The sequence below is a fragment of the Strigops habroptila genome, chromosome 1 (genome assembly GCF_004027225.2).
Source record: "Strigops habroptila isolate Jane chromosome 1, bStrHab1.2.pri, whole genome shotgun sequence".
NCBI classification, from domain to species: Eukaryota; Metazoa; Chordata; class Aves; order Psittaciformes; family Psittacidae; genus Strigops; species Strigops habroptila.
In genome coordinates this window covers 136,521,933-136,545,812 of record NC_044277.2, presented here as the reverse complement: position 1 = coordinate 136,545,812, position 23,880 = coordinate 136,521,933, and the positions used below count along the sequence as shown (strand labels likewise).

The 23,880-nt window shown below is 37.9% G+C and overlaps 1 protein-coding gene across 2 annotated transcripts in view; it reads left to right on the top strand.

Moving 5' to 3' along the window:
- The window catches only part of ZNF385D (zinc finger protein 385D), a 411,668-nt gene that overhangs the window by 65,847 nt on the left and 321,941 nt on the right, over positions 1–23,880 (top strand). For both annotated transcript variants that reach the window (XM_030499873.1, XM_030499879.1), the window contains exon 2: positions 19,640–19,918. In XM_030499873.1, coding sequence (XP_030355733.1) covers positions 19,640–19,918 — 279 coding nt within the window. The remainder of the gene's footprint in view (positions 1–19,639; positions 19,919–23,880) is intronic.

The window sequence follows — 23,880 nt, the reverse complement described above, 5'->3', positions numbered from 1 at the left end:
GCAACATACAGTTAAATATTCTTGAAGTTTAGTAACTTTCTTATTTCTGTGGCTTGCTTTTGTCACAGATTTAATATGCTTTCATCCAGATTTATGATTTTGGGGAAGAACTTGTGGTTTGTTTTTTGTTGGTTTTTTTAAAATTTTGTATTGGTTGATAAATAATTAGTGGAAATGTCTTCTAAAAAGGCAGAAAAGGGCTCCTTGCTCTTTGGGATCTTTAAATCTATATTGCCAAGGCAGAGGACAAAATGCCTGTCCTTGAAACTTCCTGCTAGAATACTCTTTCTGTTCATAAGATACATAAAACAAGTGTTATGGTCGCTGTTAAATGCTGACATTGAAGAGGTGATGTTGTTTACTGGGATATATTGGATGTCTCTAAAATTTGAACAGTATGACTTAAATTTCTTTTGATCCTTTTTATCAGCCTCTGGTGTCAGTTTAATGTGTTTTAAATCAAATTCCTGGATTCAGAGCTGACTCATTAAAGACTTTTATAATGAAATGTTAGAGCAAGTGAGTTGTGTTTCAACATGACACAAGGCAAGTCTGAGCTAACCAAGATTTGTAAAAATGGACTGAATTTAATACATTCTCCCTATCTCTTTTTTTTTTTTCTTTTTTTTATTTGGAAAGAATTTGTACTCTGAAGTTGTGAACCCATGGAAATTAAAGATAAAGATATGCTGAACCCCAAACTCCTGAGTTTCAATTTCTGAAGAGTATTGATGTTCACCAGTTCTGGGCTTTTCACCAATGTTTTGGAGGTTTTCACATATCCGGTACAATTTGATTACTGTATTCTAGGTGAAGAATCAAATAAATTTTTGCAGAGTGCCCTTGTGCCTCAGTCGTTGTCTCTGACCTGTATTTCTGTTATAAAAAAGCAGGAGTTAGGAAGCTGGCATTGTCAGATTATTCACTGCTGATGTAAATTCATGTGTCTGTCTTGTCACCCATCCCCAGGAGATTTGGACTTTATGCCTGTGTTGTGAAACCTACATGTCATCTTATTCTGTCGAGTAACTGCATTTGAAACAACCTCTCTAGAAGCAGAGTTGCTATTTCTGTAGAAGATGATATTAAGCGCAGTGGTGGTATTGATTTATGCAGAGTTCAGACAACACACACTGGAAATACTTCATACAAATAAAATTAAGATGACCCTAATTCAAATTCTTCACTGGAGTAGAAACAATGAACAATCATTTATAAAAATAATTTTATTTCTATTGAACACCTAAAGTAATTCAGATTGGGGGAACTCCTGATCGTGGTGTTATTACTGGGTGGGGGGATGCTTTGCGTATGTGTGGGGGTGTGAGGGTAATATTGACAACATTGTAAGCAGAGTTTAGTGTACAATGGGAATGACTAAGAGGAGGCTGGGGAATGAATAACCTGCCAACCCATCTGCTCGTAGCTGCCTGCCCTGGGGCAGCATGTTGCACGCCGGGTAAGGAGTGAAATGTATGGGCATGATAGATCGTGAGCCCTTTTGTGTGGCTAGTCCCCTCTTTGTTCCAGCAGCAATTTTGCTTAGTTCCTGTGTGCATTGGCTTTAATTTTAAAATGTTAGGTATGTTTTTTTTATTTTGTAGGGCTGCCTGAGCCTACAAAATCCTGATCTTAACTCTCATCCCAGTAAAGGCCACTTGGGTTTTCTACATTTTCTGTACTTGCACAAGCAGGATACAGTTGTCCCTCAGTTAGTTGAGAAACAAATAAGTGATTTTTATAAAAGTTTTCTATTAGTTTTCTAATTTTGTTCCATAATTGTCTTAGAAAAATATTTCCCATCAAGTACTTACATTCTCTCTATTACTCACCTACAACTAACTTCTCACTTGTTGGCTAGAGTGATAGAATGGTTTGGATTGGAAGGGACCTTAAAGCTCATCTAGTTCCAACTCCCCTGCCATGGGCAGGGACACCTTCCGCTAGACCAGGTTACTCAAAGCCCCCCCTCAAAGTCCAACCTGGCCTTGAACACTGCCAGGGATGGGGCAGCCACAGCTGTTCCAGTGCCTTACCACCCTCACAGTAAAGAACTTCTTCCTAATACCTAATCTAAATCTACCTTCTGTCAGTTTAAAGCCATTGGCCCTTGTCCTATCACTACATGCCTTTGTAAAAGGTGCCCTTTATACAGTATAATCCTTAAATATCTGAAAAGACACATTTACCTACAGTCTAAAAAAGTCTGACCCACACTGCTTTGGTAACAGCACTCAGCTGTTCTGGAGAATGTTACATGTTCAAAGCACTCAAAAAATATTAGCAAATTAATCGATTACATTAAAGAACAAAGTATTCTTCCAGCAATGCAGAAGAATGTGCTTAGCACACATTACAGTACTAATAAATGGATTCCAAATCTCCTTTTAGCAGATTTAGAGGATGCACTCTACTGTTGTCTGGTGAACACATTTGGGTGTCTTAATCTGATAGTTTGAAATTTATGACTCAAAATTTTGTGCCACAAAATGGACAAAGCCAAATGTAATTTCTTTTAAAGTCCATGTGACTACTGAGAAGTATTTGCATGTTTCCCTTATGTAATGATGTTTTCATGATTAAATATTTTTTAATTATTTCTTAGTGATTGCTTTTTCAGAAATTGGAGAAATATACATGTAAGTTAGACTAAAGTTAAAGCATACTACGTGCAGGTTTTTTGGTTTGATTTGTTTTCAGGCTCAGTTTGGGCATGATTTTGAGGTTCTTATTCCTTAAGAAGAAATGGTACAAAAAATATAACCATCATGTCAAAGATTTATTAATGGTCTAAAAATTTCACTTCAGCCTTTTGTGTTTAGGGTATTCCTAGGATTTGTTGTGCTTCCTATCTAGGAAGCACTAGATTAAAATGATCATGAACTTAACTGCTATTTATCTAGGATATTTATAGTATTTTTTCCTACTGAATTCCCAAATAGCAAGATATCGAATAGTCTTCTAATGTAATTTTCCTTTAAATAGTAAACAGAAGGGAGCTGGGTAGACAAGGAAGAGAAGCAAAGTGTGTGTGTGGGGGGTTTCAAGAAAAGGAGGGAAATCGTCCATTAGTATTAGAATCTGAGCTAGGTTAGGAGCCCAGAAAGCATGAATTCAAGTTTCACCTCCTACTCCACTTGGCAACTGCATGACTGACTGAAGTGGTTTTGTCTGGATACAGACAGGAATTGTACAAGATTTACAAATATGGTAAAAGGCTTTCAACAAGGTCGCTGCTGGCAGCACTGAGTGTTGTTCTGTAACGTATTAAGTGTTGTTCTGTAAGGTATTTTCCTCAAGCTCCTACAGGTAATGAAGAAAATATAATAGTGCTTTTATCTAATCTTCCCAACTTCACTGTTATTTCCAGTGCTAAAATATTACAGTACTTCATAATGGTCTTTTATTCTAATAATGCATTTAATTTAAAGACACTTCTGCTATGTTTGAGAGTTCAGAAAGTTTTTGTCTCTGTTGTGTCTCTGTAGGTTCTCTCTCTCTCTCTCTCTCTCTCTCTCTCTCCATTTTTAAGATGGTCCATGTTTCCTTTAATATACTTTGAGAAAATAATGCTTTTTTATAATGGGAATGAGAGATCTTTGGGCTTCACAATAATGTAGTTCTAGACTGCATGTTCTTTTCTGCTTTTAAACTGTGCCTTTCATGCTGATACAAGATTTAAAAAGTTATGAATATGTCTTAATAAGACTGTACCTCCTTAAAGGAATTACTTGTTCTGTGTGATGAAGTGTTTCTGTGATGAAGAGTTCTGCATAATGAGTCTACTTTGGGAAAGGGGGTTATATCTCACAATATGGAAGTGGTTGGGGCTATTGGAATAAGTGGGTGTGTGGTGGGACAGGACTGTTCTGCAGCCCCATGTAAATGGTCAGCTCCAGATGCAGCTTTGATATAAGGAACTGGGAGGAAGCATGAAATGTAAGTGCTCCAGGAATAAAGCTATCTTTGCAGTATTTTTAGGGGAATCTTATGTGAGTGATTAGCAACATTCTGTTGGGACAAACAAATGAGCTTAGTGAAAGTGATGTAAAACTAGAGGAACAAATGTGAAAGTGAGCGTGGAAACAAACATGAAACTAGTGAGGTTCGGTGTGTTGCATAACCAAGGACAAAACATTTGTTAAAGACATGGACTGCATGTTCTAGCCATGTTTAATGCAGAGTTGCTCATAAAGAAGAAATCAGAATCAAATTGAGTAATTGCAGGGAGACAGCCCATGGAACTGTGAAGAAAATAAAAGTCTTGACTTCATGAGTTTCTGAAAGGTCAGCCTTACGGTGCTCTCCTTTCTCTTTGTTCCTTGGCATAATCCTGAAGTGCAGTTCTAAGGTCTGAATGCCCCACAGTTTACAGAATTACTATTATTAAAATGGACACCAGACCTTACCAAGCTAACATCTGCAATAGCAAAGTGGATTTCCTCTAGTTGCATTTCTAGATATATCTCTCTCTCTCTCAAGAAATATATGTATAAAAATAGATATATTTTTTTTCCCTTTGCCTTCACTAATGAACCATTAGTAGAGGGGGTTCTGTTCCATGTGGGGAAAACAGAAAGTCCTTGCAAGTGTGCTGAGAAATGTGACTAGTTAAGGAAGGTAGGTAATATCAAGTGGTTACCTCCAGAATCCTCTGCTTTCCTTACTCCTGCAAATCGGTGGAGCCAACAGTTCAGATCCAAAGGATGAATTCAGCAAAGTCAGTGTGAGAGGAAGGCTCAGGGATGGAATAGCTTGGGTTTATTATATTGTTTTATGCCAGAATTTACCATGTTTGATAGTACATTTTGTCAGGGTTAGCGGTTTTCATCTCTGTGGTGAGCAAGAGACTCCTGCAGGCAGAAATAAAAGGATCTTGTGTCATCGTTTGTCCGTGCTAATCCCTTTGTTGACAAAATGCTCTCTCAGGTGAAGAAAAACCTATGCTGTGTTCACAGGTGTGACAAAATATTGTGCCACTGTGAAACTTACTTGTATCTAGGGTGTTGGCTGCTTGCTTTCATTTCATACTTTGACTCTGGGGCACTTGTGTTTCTAGTAGGCTTGTTCTCAGAGAAAGTCCACCTACCTTCTGATACCTCTTTTGCCGGTTGAAATGATGACAACAGGAAGAGTGGTAGCTGCTTTATCTCCCACCTTAAACTCGTAAGTGTTGAACATGTGTTAGTGGGTGATTGAGATACTCACTGTACTAATTGGCTGTAAGATGAGCACATTCTCGTGCAGAGCAAAATTTGAAATACAGTGATTTACTGTTGCTTCAGCCAGAGGACCCAGAGGCTTTTGCTCTTCTTTCTCATTAAAATTTAAGTTTGTGCAAGGAAAGTTGAAAAGCTATTGTCATCTTTTTTGTGTGAAAAATACTGATTTTGGCCAAGCTCTTTGAGAAAAAATTTCCAGTGTTTTTGACCCCAGATGATTAGCTCAGCTGTCCTTAGATATCTAAATCTGTATATATATTTACATATATATTTTATTTTTGTATACGTAAGTACATGCAATAAATGATACTTTCCTGTCCTTTTTGAAGCTATTTGTTCCACACAAGGGTTAAAGCTAGTTGGCAGGACAGAAAGAAGTGTGCTTTGTGGCAGACGATGTTTCAAAAAAGTCCATGTAGACTCGTAAGTGGTTGGTGGCCATTCAGAATGGTTAACTTCCTAAAGCCGTGTGGTTAGTTATTTGTGTGTTATAGATTTTTGAATTCTTCAATACTGAAAGATCGTGTCTGTTATGAAATAGTAAAGATAGAAGTCATAGTGCTCTACAAGGGGAAAACCAACTGCTCTTTCTGCTTACTTGTGGGTAAATACTTTGCAATCGTAATGGACAAATGATTTTCTTTTCTTAAATAAATGCAGATCACTGCAAAAAGTCTTGATATAGTAAGAATTATCCAGTGTAATGCACCAAATTGCTTTGATTTGTGTGTGCATTCTTGCAACAGAAGTCTCAGAATTTGCTGAAGCAATAGGAGAGCAGTAGTATGGAATGAGGTTTAGTGAATGAAGAGTGATAAGTGTAGTAATCAATGATCAAGGGATCTGTGAAAAGCATTTGATGACAATGAGTGTGTGTTGGTTCCAGATGTGTGTGTACTGTAGGAGCAAGGCATGCTGAAGTGGAAAACACTGCTATACTGTGGGGTAAGCCATGCCCATTTGCTTTCTGACAGTGAGTGTTGATTGCAAATGACATCAATGGGCCGGATTTAAATAATGCTAAAGTAAAAGAATGATAATTTTGTCTAATCTAGGGAAATGAGAGGTAGGATGGAATAGTCTCTTGTGCGCAGTGGCTTAGGGGAAGGTCACTTGTTCAGTTATTTGGTTTTAGGCTGTGTTTTTGGTGCCTTTACTTACTTGCAGTGCTTACTCTTCGTGTGACTGTAACAAACAAAATGAAAATATGACAAAGATTTCAACTGGATTGCCATCAAAATGAAACAAAAGTAAATGAATGTATATTGAAAAGTGTTCTTTCTGTTGTCCATACCACAACAATTTTTCCTTCTATAAAAGAATTTTTTTCAGGAAAGAAACAAAACTGACAATCTCAAGGCTTACAATAGAAGTAGTAGTTTGACATAATTTGTATTTTTATTACCTTACAGGTCTTCTCAGGAAACTAAACACAGCTGATTCATTAAATTAATAATTAATGTATTGCAGCTTTGTGAGTCATACAGTCAACAATGAAATTTTAGCTATTGTAGCCTTTGTACTTTTTCATCATTAAACATTTCCCTTTTCTGATTAGAAAAGCTTTGCAGTTCTGCAAAGCTTTTGTCATGTAAGAAGCTCTTAGTCATTCAGGTAATCCCATTAAAATTCCCTCAGACTGCTAGTGTGAATAGTCTGGTAGTCTGGGTTTAAATTAATAAAGGAGTCTCATTTCTGTTCTTCTAGAGTAGAGGTCTATCAAACACTGAAAGTGCTTTAAGTGTTCTTTAACTCAAGCTATAAAAGATAGGATAAATTTGAAAAGTGACAGTTTCTATAATGCATAGCAAGAACAGCAGAAATTATGGTGACTACCGAGATGCTGAAATCACAGCATGAATTTCGAGGCAGAAGGAAAATGGGGATTTGATTGCTTTTCTTGCACCATTTTTATTCCACTGTAACGCCACTGACTTCAGTGGCTGTCATCCTGACTTGCACCTGAATAGGAGTATGTTTATCTTGCCATTTTATGAAAATGTATTTACTTAGATGTCTGTTTTTTAGTAGAAGGAGCCCCATGTTGTGTAAAGCTCTGTCAGTAGCTGGGGGTCACTACTGCACTTGTATTTAACACTTCTCTAACTTGTCTGAAGAAGTTGATTTAGATTGAGGTCTTGTTTATGTCCAGTGAGGTGCAGTGTTTTAGACGATGAGGTTAATCAGAGAAGGTATTTCTGAGATAAGTCTTGAAATACCGGGCCATTCAATATTCTGTGAAGTCTTCTAACCTCTTGTCCTAAAATCATGTTTCAAAATGAGTTAATCCTGAAAATTTCGTATATATTTTATTCAGTAGCCTTACATGACCTTCAGTGCTAACAAACATTTTAATGCCAAATAAAGCTGTCATTCTGAAAAGTAGTCGGGTAGGTCCCAGGGATTTTATAAACTTTTCTTGTGTCTAATAGAGTTTATAAGCTGCTTCATCTGAATCAGCATGGCTGAAGGAAGAAACTTCATAGGTCTTACAGAGCTTTAAATTCTACCATGCATGACTTCTTAGAGGTTTTCAACAGCTATAGCCTACCCTGACAGGTCGAGAGAGATTGCAGATGGCTGGCGGAGCTGGAAATATTTTACAGACTCAGCAGCAGTACTTTTTGCAGATCACAGCGGCTGAGCAAAGTGCTCAGGCTTCCCAAGTGCAGCAGTTCTGGGTCTGCACTATGAGCATTTGCCACAAAGTGCTGTACTGCTGCAGAGGTCTCCCAGAGAAAGCCAGAAAGCATCAGATGTTCTAGTTTGTGTGTTTTGTGGTGTTATTCCCATTCTTTCCATGATTCTTTTTCAGAAGCACTGTTTCTTTTCTCTTTTTTTTTTTTTTTTGCTTAGGACAAAAGTGACTTCCAGTCATGTGAGGATGTTTCAGAAGTAAGCACTGATGCCTTTTATAATTATTAGCAACCTGTGTTGTATAAAGCTTAACAAAAAATATGGTGGTAGAATCTTGAAGGCGGTGGTCCAGGAAAACTTTGCACGGAAAAGATATGTAAATATACATGCATATTTTTTCTGTAAAACTGAAACGCATTTCTTAGTTTAGAAGTCCATTTTGTATTTCAGCAATGGTAAAGCACCATTGACTAATGTGTCCAGGAAGCTCCTGGGCCTCTCTGGTAATATTCTAGATTTTGGAAGATATTGCTGGAATATATTGCAAAATCAGCAATTTCAAACAGAGGCTGATCTTTACAAGCAAAGTGAAGCAACAGTGCCTGCACTAGAAGGGAGGTATGGGCTTGAATTTTCTAGTTTCTCCATGTTTTCCTCTATTTCCATATTTTTATTATTGAGCTGTATATGATGAAATTGTAAATAGGTAACATATTTAAGAGATCTCGGATGAATGAAAACTTAACAGAAATAATTTCAAGCCCTCCCCTTATACTTTACCCTAAAAGCTATTTTAATGTGGGTAACTTATAAAAAATATAAGCAAATTGTCCCCAGTGTTCCTTACCCTCATTTTCCATATGTTACTGCAATAAATATCTCATGGCTCAGTAGGTCCTCTTAGGTCCTGATAGTCTCTGATACATTTTCTTGGAACTACACTCACCCTGTGCGATGATAGCAATCATATCTTGAAAATACTTTTGCATTCACTAATAGTGAATCACCTGAATTTATCCCAAATGAAAAAATGAATCATCCCAGTTTTCTTTTTTCAGTAATTAGATCCCTTTTGCACATTTTTATTTTTGATGCATAACCATTTCTATAAATGCATTACATCTGGGTGCTGTGATGAGAAGGTTATTAGAAATGTGACACAGACAGACAGGCTTAGTGTTAAAATAATTCCCCATCTGTGTAAGTGAAGCCCTATGTTGGCCTTGTGTGAATGTAACAAAAGACTTCAGTTGCTGCTGTAGCATACTATGTCATCGTAGGGGAATATGAAAAGGTCCAGATATCCCAATTTGTCTTTCAGAGTTTTACTGATACATGTCAAGGATAGTCTGGTTTGCTAGACATTTATCTCTGTATCCCTAACACTGATGAACAGGTTGAAGTAGTTGATATGAAAGAACATTTTATCAGCCTCACATGCAATAACAAAGACATTGGCTGTCAAGGCATGACAGAGAATATGCTTTTTAAATTGAATACAATGTGTTTATACTTCTCAACTAAAACTGCACAGTCTACCCCCCAAAAAAGCAGGCTGGAAGCTACCAGAAATTATGTTTCTATCGCCATGAATGTAGTACTAAATGCATCCTCTTTGTTAAAGAGAATGCAGTCTAAAGGTGCAAGAACAAGATAAACGACAATAACTTTCACCTGCACTCACAAAAACATCTGCTAACCTTTCCAAACACAACAGACTCTTACCTTGATGTGTTTGCATTGCTTGGAAAATGATCTGCTCTCCATTAAATTCAACATTAAATGGCCCAGTGTGTGTAATGAAGCAAGAAAATAATAATAACACAAAATCCCTACAGTTGTAAATGCTGCCAGAGCTACCTGAATATTTATAATGAGCAGATAATCTGGGAAAAAAAGGAAAAAGATTACTTTTGTGGAAGTATGAATGATAATATTCAACTACAAGACCTAATTCATCAAGCTTTTTTAACACAGGTGTTTGCAAAAGTGCATTTACAGAGAAACAAAACATACAACATTTGTTTGATCTGGAAATCTCTTCTAATTGAAGCACTAAAGTTGCTCTTTTGCTCTTCTATAGTTCTTCTGTTTTAAAGGTCTTTTGTTTAAAAAATATCCACATAGCAACTCCCTAAAGCAAAAGTATTAAAAAAAAAAAAAAGGGGGGAGATTGACTTCTAACTTTTGGCTGGTTTTGTATGTAGTAAACGTTGCTACTTTCTAGGGCCCGAGAGGGTTTGAGAATTCAAATCATAAACTCTGGCAATCTTGAAAAATTATCTTGCAAACTACAAGAAAATAATAATTACTGAAATTGCTTATGTGGAAAAAAAAGTACAAACTCAAACTTCTGATGTTCCTTCTGAAGTGAAAAGGAAAGAAATTCTGAGTTTTAGTAATCCCTTGCTTGTGACCTTTAATTTCCTTTTTGCCACCATGACTACATTTATTGCCAGTTTATTTTATTTTATTCAGTGTCTGGAGGCTGTATTTGATATGCATAACAAAAATTGTAGGGGATGAACTATCTATCTCAAAATTACCATTCTTTATTCTGCAATGCTTTTTGGGCAGGTGGTGGGGTTTTTTTAAGCAGAATTCCCACAGAGCTCATTCATGTGACTTGCCTTTTAATTTTTTTTCTGTTTCATCTTGTAGATGTATTTTCATTAGCATATTGCTGAAATACTTAGCCACAGAAGAATAAAAAAGTGAGTTGTGTTTCTAAAGAGAGAACCTATCAACAGAATAGAAACAAACACTGAAAGTTAATTTAAAAAACTACCTACTTGGATACAGTGGTAACTAGTGGTTGTATTGGAGTGTTAAGAACAGAGCTTACTTGTCTGCAAAAATGAGTTGCTCCTTATGCCCAAAAACCTGCTCATGCTCTTGCTTTCTGCTGAGATGCAAAGATTTGACTGGATGTTAAGTTACTAGGAAAACAAAAGATCTTTTAAGATCGAATATGGCACTTAGAGGATATCTGGATGACTGGTCGTAGGCTGATTTCACATCAGGGAGTTGATCCAGAGAGGCTGAAAGAGATTATTTTTATCTATGAAGTCAAAAGTAATATTCTTCAGAAATATTGTGGCCACAGGACTAGCGAAGTGATTGTCCCCCTGTACTCCACACTGGTCAGGCAAGTCTTGTGAGGAGTGGCTGAAGGAACTGGGGTTGTTTAGCCTGGAGAACGGGAAGCTCCTTATTGCTCTCTACAACTACCTGAAAGGAGGATGCAGCAAAGTGAGTGTTGTTCTCTTCTCCCTATGGAACAATTGCTAGAATGAAAGGAAATGGCCTCAAGTTGCACCAGGAAAGGTTTAGATTGGCTATTAGGAAACATTTACAGTTGTCAAGCATTGGAATGGTCTGCCCAGGGAAGTGGCTGAGTCACCATTCCTGGAGATATTTAAAAGATATCTAGATGTGACGGCTGGGTCATGGTTTAGTGGTAGACTTGGCAGTGTTAGGTTAATGGTTGGACTTGATGATCTTAAAGGTCTTTTCCAACATAAAACAATTCTACAATTCTAATTGCAATATCTACAAAAATTTTGTAATTCTGTAGGAAAAGGTTGGTTGTCATCCTTTCCCTTTGCACATCCTTTTTTCTTTACACCTGTCTGTGGACCCTGCTAAATAGTCTTATTTGTAGCTCAGAGTTAACTTGAAAAATCTGGTTTTTTTTTTTTTCCCCATCTAATACCTGTACTTACTTCCTGCCTTCTCAGAAATAATGCTTGACCCAAGATTTTGTTTAGTAGAGGCATTCCGGATTGCAAGCAGTCACTTCTGTGCATTCTTTTTGAGCCAAGCCAACTCAGTGCTGTTGACAGGAGTTTTGAGGCTGAGTGGAATTCCCGAATATGGAAGGCAAGAATATGGAAAATAATACACTTCAAGGTGCGTAGCAGAACCAAATTTTTTTGGTAGGCAGAGCTCTCATAGCTTTGCTAGCTATGCCTTTTGCCATTCTATACACTGCCTTCTATACATGGTCTGTACCACAAGATACCACTGTTGGAGAGAGAGGTGAGGCAACGCAAACAGCTTGCTTTACCTGCATGGGAAAAGCATCCCTAGGGACCTGGGTACCAGACACATAGCTGAATCCATGTCTTTATTTGGCCCAATTTTAGGCAGAAATCTTTGTCTTCACAAGGACCATCTCTGAAAGCAGATTGAATAAAAAGCAAATGAGGGAGTTTTCATGGCTTGGCTTTGGCTGTAAGTCACCACAGTAGTGCTTCTCAGATTTTAGAAGCTGATGTTTGCAAATTAATTACTTGGCCTTTAAATAGTTCCAAACCACCCAAAGTGCTCCATTATGCTAGTACAGGCTTGAGAAATAGATATGTATTACTAGCTAATTGAATAACATATGGTGTTGATTAGTGCTTAGCTCTTTTTATAGAACTCAATTAAAAAAATGACTGCAGTATATTTTGAGACTATGAGATGTCTGTTGGTTGCTTCTGGCATGAGGGAACTGCTGAACCAAGAAATGATGAACTTTTTCTGTTTAGTTCATCTATAAGTTCCTTTAGGAACTCGTGGTGCACGTGGCTGTGATGGGAGATAGGCTGGAGACTGTTCATTTGCAGCAGTATTGAAATGCAGCCTTTCCTGAAAGATTTAAGTGCTCTCCTGGCAAAACAAAACAAAAGCCCAGGCTTTTTTATTTTCTCTGCTATTGCTCAAGGTATACAAATATACAATGAGCCTATTTCAAATGGATAAAAATCTACTCTTATAGAGTTCAGTTTGCAGAGATGCATTTCTTGGGAGGAATCCCAGGACACAGACATTAAGTTACAAAGCCCTTCAACCCCAAATAACCTCATTCTTCTCCCCCCTCATCCTTCTACCTCCTTTCACTTCCCTCAGCAATAAACATGTGGGGAAGACCTGCCTTTATTTCTTTCACTTGACACAATTTTTGCTCAAGAGATTATTTTCCTCTCAAACTTCACAAAAATTACCGGAGATGATGATAATTATGATTTTCTTATTATTCACATAGATGATTGAAGTGGTATAATAGCTAGCAGCAGTGATCAGACTGGGAGGAGCTGGAAGAATACAGAGAAACAATAAACAGGAAAATAAGGTGTTTCTCTCTCTGACTTATCCTTTTTTTTTTTCCTTTCTCATAAGCTATCTCTTCTACTGTATCTTTTGTGGATTTTTTTTAAGAGAAAATTTGGTAAATAGTGACTTCAAGCATGATGTGCACTGTATGAGACAGCAACAAGAAATACTGACTTCTGTCTGCAGTTTTGTCACTGACTAGTAATTTAGCTCTTGGGTGTATGATCTGATAAAACTCTGCCTTACTTTTTAGAAGCAAGTGATGGTTATTCTTACAGTCCTAAAACTCTTAGTAGAAAAGCCTACCAACAGTGTAAAATTACTTAATGCATATATTTTCCCGATTTTCATCAACAGCTTTTATTATATACTATTTTGTATTTATTTTTTATCTGAAGGACAGCAATATCTGAAAAACTCAGAACAAAGGAGGTCCTGAAAAATATTTAAAAAGTAAACCCTTTCCAGTCCTAGTAGGTTCCCATAGCTCTTCCACTGAAATGACATTCATTCATCCATCCAGAGAAAACAGATGAGGCCTGCAGCGTATCCTGAAGGTTACTCAGGTCATTTGGGAGGGAGCTGTGTTTCAGAGATGCAGTGTTTTTCACTGTGAGTGCCATTTCACCGTTTCCGCATTGTGTGTCCTTCTTATTGTGTGCTTGTAACTGCCACAGCAGCAATGTGTAAAATAGAGCATTCATGACCTAAATTACTCTGGGCTCAAAACCAGGAGCAGGTGCAACCCTCCCCAAAACCAAAAGGCTGCAGTGTCAGGACCATGTCATCCAGTGATAATGGGGGTGGAAGAGGCAAAAACTACTTTATTTTAGTATTCCTGATCCTTCCCCCGGCCTGTCCTGCCCCCTCCATCCATGTATAAAATAGATGGCAATATGTTCATTTTAAGCTTCTCCCAGGAACAAATTTCGAGAGCCTACTTTTTTTTATTCAGTGAGGTCAATCTAGAGGTTGCAAAAGCGAGTTAGCTGTCACTGGCTTGTTGTTAAAGGTGCCACAAGTACCCAATGCAGCAGGGATTTTTGCGAAGCACAACAGGGAAATAGGGAGCCCTTAGCATACAGATGCCAGTTTTGGGAAGGTTCGTGTCACATATACGTGCTCGCAGTATGGAAGATATTCTTTAAAGACTGATGCAAAGGTCACCCTTACTGCCATGGTTATCATCAACCAGTAACGTTCTATCACTTAACAGATATAGCAACATATTTGTGATGTTTGAAAAGATTTGAAGATTCCAGTTATTACCAGAAGCATGTTTGTGTAGTGTGCCTGTAACATTCCCCCAAGATGTGAAAACTGACAAGGTGATAATTAAAGAGAGGATCTTGATAAGTCATCGATCTTTTTTTTTTTCTTTTCTCTTTTTTTTTTTTTCTTAAACATTGTGCTAGCAACAGTTTCTTTGAAAGCAGCTGGTATCTGTTGATGTCTGAAAATTGTGTTTTATTATTACCTGCAAAAGTTCAGTCCTTTTAACATTTTCAGAGGCTGTTATGGCAGGCAGAGTGAGAGTCATCCCATCTAACTTGAGATCTACAGCAAAGAAAGAGGAATATATATTTCTAGGAAAAAAACCCCACCTATGCTTATAATTTTAATCTATTTCACAGGGAGATGACTCTTTTCATAGGCCCTCTTGGTGAGATTTACAGTGACTGCAGAGTCTAGGGGTGACTGAGATGCAAGCATCTACACCTTTGATTGCCACTTAACTGTCTTTCACAGTTTTGGAATGAAATATTAGAAATCCCTGAATATTGTAATTAGGGGGCTTTTCTCCTTAATGCCTTGCCTGTCTTTTCTGTCCTTCAGCTATTACAGGAATGTATTTGTTGTAGCAACCTGTTGGGAAGAACACAGGGAGATATTCTATAAGATGTACTGTATCATTCATCAATGGAAAGTGGTCTGCATTGAATACAACTAGCTTACCTGCATAGCAGTCTCTTACTATTGGATTCATAAGTCTCTGTTGGTCTCTTAAATGTGCTCAGCATACATGACTATTACATGCACTGGGTCAAAGTCACCATTACTGGGATAATTTTATGCTGGCAAGACAGTCTGGAAACAAACCAGTTGTAATACAAATGAGCAAAGTTTCCTTTCAATATCCTTGAATACAAAGCATGCTATTGTCTTGCAGTTAAGAAGGTAAGGATTGTTTCATGGAAAGGATGTAATTTCTAATCCCTTACATTCAAGCACATTTCAGAAGAGAAATCCCCAGGCAGCATCTATGTTAGCTATGCCAGCAAACACCACAAATTGTAGTTGTGCTGGTTTTCCACATGGGACAGTCTTCTACTTCACAAAGCTATAATGTCATGCAAAGTTCATTTTACTGGTAAGCATCATTGAGCCAAAATTGAGTTCAGAGCTCCAGGGAAAATAAATGTAAACATTTATCCACAGTGCTATTGGCTTGAAATTTTGCAGTCTTCATTAGGGTTCCTAAAGGTTGAGGAGTTAGCTCTCTTTGGGGGGAGTGGGAGAGTGAAGAGAATGAAGGAGGAGAGGGAGAGGGGAAGGGGAGGAGAGAAGAGAGGAAAAAGTTGTCTGCAAAACTGATGACTATAAGATATGTAACAAGGATAGTCAAGATTAACTCTCTAATATGGTGGCAGGGAAAGAGAGTTTTCATTTAATGCCTGTCCGTTTGCACATAGGATCAGCAGTTCAAACCAGTAAGATATTGATAGCAATTAAAAATTGCATTTTAAATGAAGATTATGATGTTTTCTTCTAACCATTTTCCATGGAATTTTCCAATAGACTAAACTAAGCATTCTTTTCCTTACTCCCACAAATCAAAATTGCTGCCTAAACATCTCAGTCCAGAAAATAGAAGTATGCGGTGATGCAGGCGCAAACTGAAAGTCTGCTGCTTTGTGAGAGTTAGTCTGCAGCTGCATTAATTTAAACACTGGTGGATCTTCACAAGATTTCACAAACCTGATTTTTTTTTTTTTTTTCCTTTTAAAATACTAGTTGGAGTTGTAAATTGTATTTTAAAAATATATCAGCAAGTTACATTCAGTAGGATATCTCCCTCTTTATCCTTTGCTATCTTTATTTCCTTGTCCTTTAAGGAATATTGGGTAAGAAATACTCAATGTTTTAAACTGCTGCTGTTTTTCCAAATTTTTTTGTCTCCAGCATCCCTGTTGGCCCCCTTCAGGTACTGGAAGGCTGCTATGAGGTCTCCACGCATCTTCTCCAGGCTGAACAGCCCTAATTCTCTCAGCCTGTCTTCATACGGGAGGTGCTTCATCCCCCTTATCATCCTTGTGGCCCTCCTCTGGACTTGCTCCAACAGCTCCATGTCCCTCTTATGCTGAGGACACCAGAACTGTACACAATACTCCAAGTGAGATCTCAGGAGAGCAGAGTAGAGGGGCAGGATCACCTCCTTCGACCTGCTGGTCACACTCCTTTTGACGCAGCGCAGGATATAGTTGGCTTTCTGAGCTGTGAGCACATGCTGAAGCCAGCTCATGTTCAGTTTCTCATCAACCAACACCCCCAAGTCCTCTTCTGCAGGGCTGCTCTGAATCTCTTCTCCACCCAACCTGTAGCTGTGCCTGGGATTGCCCCGACCCAGATGTAGGACCTTGCACTTGGCTTGGTTGAACTTCATGAGGTTGGCATTGGCCACCTCTCAAGCGTGTCAAGGTCCCTGTGGATGGCATCCCTTCCCTCCAGCGTGTCAACTGCATCACACAGCTTGGTGTCGTCAGCAAACTTGCTGAGGGCGCACTCAATCCCACTGTCCATGTCACTGACAAAGATGTTGAACAGGATTGGTCCCAACACCAACCCCTGAGGGACACCACTTGTTACCGGTCTCCGATTGGACATTGAACTGTTGACTGCAACTCTTTGCATGCAGCCATCCAGCTAATTCCTTATCCACCGGGCGTCCCATCCATGAAATCTGTGCCTCTCAAGTTTAGAGACAAGGATGTCATGCAGGGCGGTGTCGAATGCTTTGCACAAGTCCAGGTAGACGACGTCAACTGCTTTGCCCCTATCCATCAGTTCTGTAGCCCCATTATAGAAGGCCACCAAATTGGTCAGGCATGATTTGCCCTTAGTGAAGAATTATCCCCTTCTTCCTCCAGACCTCAGAGACATGGCAGAAGGCAAAAATGTATTACAGCTCTAATGCCATCACAGCTTTCTAATGAAAGAGAAATCAAATAATAGATGCTCAAATTTTTTATTTCCAAGGTGGAATTTCCCTTATTACTTTACTGTGTCTCTGTTGACTGTGCATTTTGTAATTGCTTTTTCTGGAATGAGATGCAAGACAGAAGTGTTCTATATGCCAAAAATAAGAATCTCATAGATTATTGGCTGTGTTGACTTGAATATTAGAGGGGTGTAATAACATGCTAGTATACTTTATTAGGCTGCCAGCTTATCTGTTTAAGTGTTTCAGAAGGAATTAGACGTGTACACATAGTGTACAATATTTGTTTATTTACTAGATTATATTTGCTTACAAAGTTTTACACCTTGGTTAGAAGATATCTTGTATTATAGTAATCTTGTGCCTATATGACTAGCACTATAGGTCTAGAGGTATATTGTACTTGTAATTTTAAATTCATACTGCTCTCTAGTGGGGAATACTTTCAGTGCAGAAGTTTATATATACATAATGTACAGCATGTATATGAACTGGGATTTCTGAAAAGTTACTGTCATCCAGAGCAATTCAGTGCTCACTAGTGCTATAATATTAGCATGTAATCCTTGTAATGTTTTGAGTAAAGACTGAATTTCTTAATTTAAAAATGTTTTAGATAGATGAATATACCTGTTTGGAGTGAACACTATCTCCAGCAAACTCTGCTGCTTCCTCAGGAGAAACTTCCTCCTTCTGGTAGGAGAAATACACTATAGATCTACTGTAGAACAATCTGTAATTTTCTCCTAAGCTTCCAGTCTCATAATGTGTTATGGGAGAGTTGTAATTTGTCTATAAAAGTTCCTGTCATCACTGTTGATATAATAGGTTTGATTTTATTAAATAACTACTTTTATGCTGCCTTTCCCCTTCCCCCCTCTCCCCCCCAGTAATTTTGCTTTGGAATGAATTGTTAGCCTGCTTTCTCATCTCTTGCTATAGATGGCTAAAATCCTAGGTGAGAATTGACTGTACACAAAAGCTGAAGTAATAATACCGGCTGAAATGGTTAAGTGAGGTTTTAATGTATAGCAAGTGCAGAGCTTTCTTAGAACTGGGTCTCTGCTTACTTAAATGAAATAGGGTTTGTTACTATAAAAGAACACAATGCTAGTTAAATAGCAAGCAAATCTGAAAACTGAGATTGGAACTGTTTTGATAATTGATAGGTTTTAGATTTGCATCTTTAGATAAATTGATCTTATGATTGGAAAGCAGTAAATGTGTTTAAATCCTTAGGAGGGCTGACAAAACGTTTTGCTGATGAAATTTGCAATATTTGAAGCTCTCTCAAATAATTTGCAGTATTTTGGTGTAATCAGACCCAAATCTGAAGGTGTGTTTAGCTCTATTTTTAGATACTGAATCTTGTCTGGATCTGGGATTAAATGCGTCTGTAGCCCATTTTCTTGTGTTGCTGCAATCATCTTTTTTGTCTCTAGGTTGACTGATTTGTCAGGTAGAGATCAAATAGTATCATCATATTTAAGGCTGCAGTAATTTTGTCACTCAAAGTACCGATTAGATTCTTTGGCTAGACCTTCATTTATTCACTAAGTCTAGGAGAACAAGGAATTTAAAGATTTATATGCTATATAAAGGTCTCATCAAGATGCTAAGTTGGTATAACATTTCGCACTCCGTGAATAGCAAATTAGGCTTGCGGTGCATAGAGCACTTCACCTGTGCCATTTCATCACAGAAACTCATGTTTACATTGGCTTCACTTGAAGTTTTGCAGATGGGATTATCGTCTCATTTCTTGTAGTTGTTACAGTTTGGTATTAGCTGAATATAAATTAACTACCTTTGAATTATAATCCAGGAAGGTTAAAATAAGAAACTAATAGAACATGTTTATTGTTTGTATGTGAACTATTTTGAACCAGACAAGTTATGGAATGATTAAATAGGCTGGAAAGCACTCATGGGAATTGGAGAGGGGATGATTAGGGGTTGCTAAATACCTAATTAATAAACTTGGGAGTTGAGACTATGCATTTAAGCTAAGGTGAATAAAATATAGGGGTTATTTTTTCTTCTATTAGTTGCAACACACCAAAATATGTAAATACAGGAAATCCAGACTAACTCCCCTTGCCCTCACTGCCCCCTCCTTCCTCCCCCCCCCTTTTTTTTCCCCTCAAAACATGGGCTTTCCATGGGCTGCAGCTTCCTTTATGGCACGTCTGTCTGCTCTGGTGTGGGGTTTTCCATGGGCTGCAGGTTGGAGATCTGTGCCATTGAGGTATTCCATTGGCTGCAGGAAGACAATCTATGTCATCATGGCCTTCACCATGAGCTGGAGGGGAATCTGCTCCAGTGCCTGGAGCACCTCCTTCCCCTTCTTTTCCACTGTCTACAAGGCTGTTTCATATTTTTTTTGTTTGCAGATGTAGAAATCTTGCGTATATTGTTTTGTGTTGCTCATTGCTTTTCCCTCTTACGTTTTATCCCCTAGAAAATATGAAGAAACCCTGGAGCCCTGATTTGCCAGCTGATAACCAATCGTACAATTCAGATTTCACATCCGTCCCAGACAGGGAGGGTGAGAAAGAATTAGCACCTCATGGTGCTGAAGAGAAGAAGGAGAGAGAAAAGAAACACACGAATTTCACTTTGTGTAATGTTTGTAACATTCAGCTGAACTCTGCAGCTCAGGCACAAATCCACTACAATGGCAAGTCCCATCAGAAGAGGTTAAAACAGCTCAGCAATGGAAATCTCAAGGGCGATAATGGTAAGCATTGAAATATATATACCTGTTTGCCATTTTTTGATACGAGAATTGCAGCAGTGTGCAGTAGATTCTATATATGTGAGTCTAAGCAGTTTTTTAATTCGGACAACAAATTTTTTGAAGCTAAGGCAAAGGCTCATGGTGACCTCAGAGCGCTTGGGGTCATCCCTAGCGTGAGCATCTGGCAAATAGCTAAAGGTATACCATCTGTGGTGTTAGAAGTGTTTCCATTTTATATTTTGCTTATGTGATGATGTTGATTCAGATTCTTTCTCATTCCATTTGCATTTTGATGGTTTTCAGCATAATCAGTGATATTCCATATTTCACTGTCGACTAGAAAGGTTATACTTGCTGGGGGTATGGTTGCTTTTGACAAATGTAAGGTGGTTGCAAAATAAATTGAAACAAATACATTACACAGAACAAACATATTCCCAAACTCATTTCACTTTAGTCTGCTAGTTCAGGTTCAACCCATAGCTAGCATATGTCTGTTTAAAGATCATAACTGAAGTCAAACAGAGATGGAACAAAGGTTATTTTGGTTTTAATTGATTTCATTGACAGCTTTGGGAAAAGCATTTTATAGGAGGTTGCATATTTTCCTATCATCAGAGTGAGTTGTATGCCTCAAAGAAAAATGTTTGTGGCTGTATGTACGAAAGTAGATAATAGAGGCAAATGATGGTCCCTGACAAGAAAAAACAGATTACTGTGTTATAATTTTCTCAATGTCACAACCGGTAGTAGTCAACTTTGCTGCGCTATGGGTAGAGTTGTACTGTATTGTACTCTCTGCTTCTTTGTACCATGTCACATAAATAATCGTTTTAATACGATGTACCTAGGACTTTCAGACTCTTTCCTCACACCTCACACTTTGCTTAATATTTTGCGCCATGAGTTGCTTCTTGCCCCACCTGCAGAGGGAGATGCAGAGCATGAATCCTTAGATAGGTATTTTAATAATGTGTGGGGAATATTGTAGGTGTGTTACTGAAGTGTGCTGGGTGTGAGTGCTTTTCTGTGTAAGAGGTGTTGCTCGTTTCCTTAAAATAAAACAATAAAACAAACAAAAAACCACTGAACAGCACAAATCATTTTATGTTTGCATGGCAGGACTATAACATGTGCCACTGTTCATGGTTCAGGCTTATGAGGAATACCACTGCCATTAGTAGAAGCTGTGAAAATGCGTAAAGATTGATTTCCTAATTTATTAAAGGTGCAGTATGGTTATACACAAATGCATTTGTTCTAAAACCAAATAAACACAGTCTAATGTTATTGCTATCTTCATTTAAGGTAAAATTTTGTTATCATTATCTTTAGCACAACAATTTTGCTAATGGGAGAGTGTGTTTTTCTCCAGTTCATTTTTCTGCTTTTATCCATGGTAATGAAAGAATTAGTAATTAAGCAGTGCTGAAATTAATGTCAAAGGGCTTCAATCATGCTTCAACATTTATATTCTGGCAGGGTTTTTTTTTTCCTTCTTAAAAATATCCCTACGTCATGTGTAGCTGCATCCATTTGTAGTTGGAAAATAGCTGATTGACTATTTAGCTCTTTGTTTCAAAGTGCAGTTAGTTTTGGGGGTTGCCTAAAACTTGAGGCTTTTCAAATCTGGCAGATCTTTGAGTATCATCAAACGTAGCACTCCACTGAGAGAACTACGTAGGGAAGAGCATGAAGAAGTGATACTCCCATGTTACTAGACTTTGAGATTTTAGTTTTTTTAAACTGAACATTGACTGAAATAGACACCAATATTAAATATTTCTTGCTGGAAGTTTGAACTGTAGTACAGCTGAATGTCTGAGTAACCACCCCTCTCCGCACTTTGAACAGAGACCCTATGTTAGAGATTCCTTTTGTAAGTCAACTAGAAATCAGAACTTGACAGACCTTCCACGGTAAGTTTTCTCAAAACTAGTATATATGAAATATGGGCAATGTTTTTCGGCCAAATTAACATTTTGTTGATAAGACCCCAGCAAGCTCAAGTGACACATGACCATGACTAAAAACCACTTTAACTTGACTCTTTCAGTTTATCATGTGCACACAGATGATGCTTTTTGAAGGTCACTGAAGTAACTGTTAAACATACATGGTACAGTTTATTCAATATATAGTCATTGGTATACATATCTCAGTAGGTTGCTTTATTTATGAGAATGGTATTTCTTGTTTAGAAATCTGATCATCACAGAAGACAGCTGTTATGCTCAGTGTCCAGGTTAATGTTCTAATAATTCTTGAGATTAAATCCTGCAGTAAATTAAAACTAAGTAAAGGCTCTGCCTTAGAATTGTCTCCCAAGGCTTCATCGTCAGTAGTTTTTTGTTATATCTCACATTAAATGAGTGAAGTGTTTGCACTATGCACAAGAAAACCCCATTTCCAAATGCAGCAATTCATGGACTGTACTATGGGTTGTATATGTCTTTGCAAAATTGTGTGCTCACTTGGAATTAACGTGCATGGAAAGGTTGGGAAAAATATTGGGATTGTGACTTACTATCTTGCTTCACCTCTGAATTATTCCCACAAAGCAGGACAGGTTTGTGTGTTTTATATCGCAAGGGTTAATAGAAATGGAGGACTGATTTGTATGAAGCAACAGCCCATGTTTTGTTCCAAAATAATTTGCAATGGACTGCTGAACAAAGGTAGGGTTCAGTTGTATTACCATTTGACTGTGTAATTAAAGCTGTCATCATCTTCAAACTGTGTGAAGTAGCTTTTATCTGCCGGAAGTAAATAACAGAGCATGTTACTATTCTTGAATATCTCTGCGTAATTTCATAAGGTAAGTTGCTTAAGCACAAAGCTTATTAACGTCTGCAAATATACAATTAATAAATAATGTGCATTGTGGGGTTAAAAGCAGCATTTCTTTGCTGCTGTATTGGTATCTGTACTGAATTTGCACAACTCATCAGATTTACTCTGGAAGGTTTTGCTAGTTGTTTATCTGTCAGCCTGGCAGGTTTATTGTATGATACCCACTTGGTTCCTTCCTGGGTGCAGGGCAGCCTCGAGCAGCACATTCTGCAGTCATGGAAATGATGTGAACCCATTGTTTCTTGTGTCATTACTCGGTGCAGTGATTTGTGATGACTTCACATGACATAGTGAGACGTCAGCACTTCTATTACTGAACTGTATGTGCTTGGAAATAACACAATTTTCCGTGTTCCTTCCTCCTAATAATTGCCTTTTATGTCACTTAAAAGCAATTCTTACACTTTTCTCATTACACCCTATTATGTCATCTTCTTGCTGGTGATTTTTTTGCCTTTCTGCTCTCATACATGCAGTAGCAAGGTGGCAAGCATGTCAGTGAAGATTTTGAGTAAGTTTGAGGATTAGAAGAGGGCAAAATGAATTTTTTATCTGGTCTGCTGACATTGCACCACTTCTCACAAAACCAGCCTGGAAGCTGTGGGAAGAGGTGGCCTCTTGTGGGAAATGGTTTATTCCGACCAGTAGGGGCAAGACTTGTGTTTCTGCTGACAGAATGGAAAAATAACTGTGGATGCAAATAAGTAGCAGTACCAGAGAGAAAGCTGATACTTCTGAGACTTTTAGGTAAACCAGAATTTACCCTGTGCTTCCTTTTGTGTAAATTGCTGAATCATCATGAGTGAATGAGGCATGGTTAGGACAAAACCTAAAACTGCTTACTTCTGTAATACTTTCTACAATACGTTAGATAGCAGTTGGAAAAATAATGAAGGAGATGAGAAATTTTTGCACACTAATCATGGAAAGTATTTAATCTTTTATAGGTTTTTTTTTTTTTTTTTTTTTTTTTTTTTAAAATCTGAATCCTGACTTTTTACTGTCCTGCAGGTAGGAAATCCAGAAGGTTCACCTAAAGAGACTTGCAGAGTCTCTTCCTTGCACTTTTCTGCTACCGGTTCTTTTCTAGTTCTGTGCTGTTGCTACAC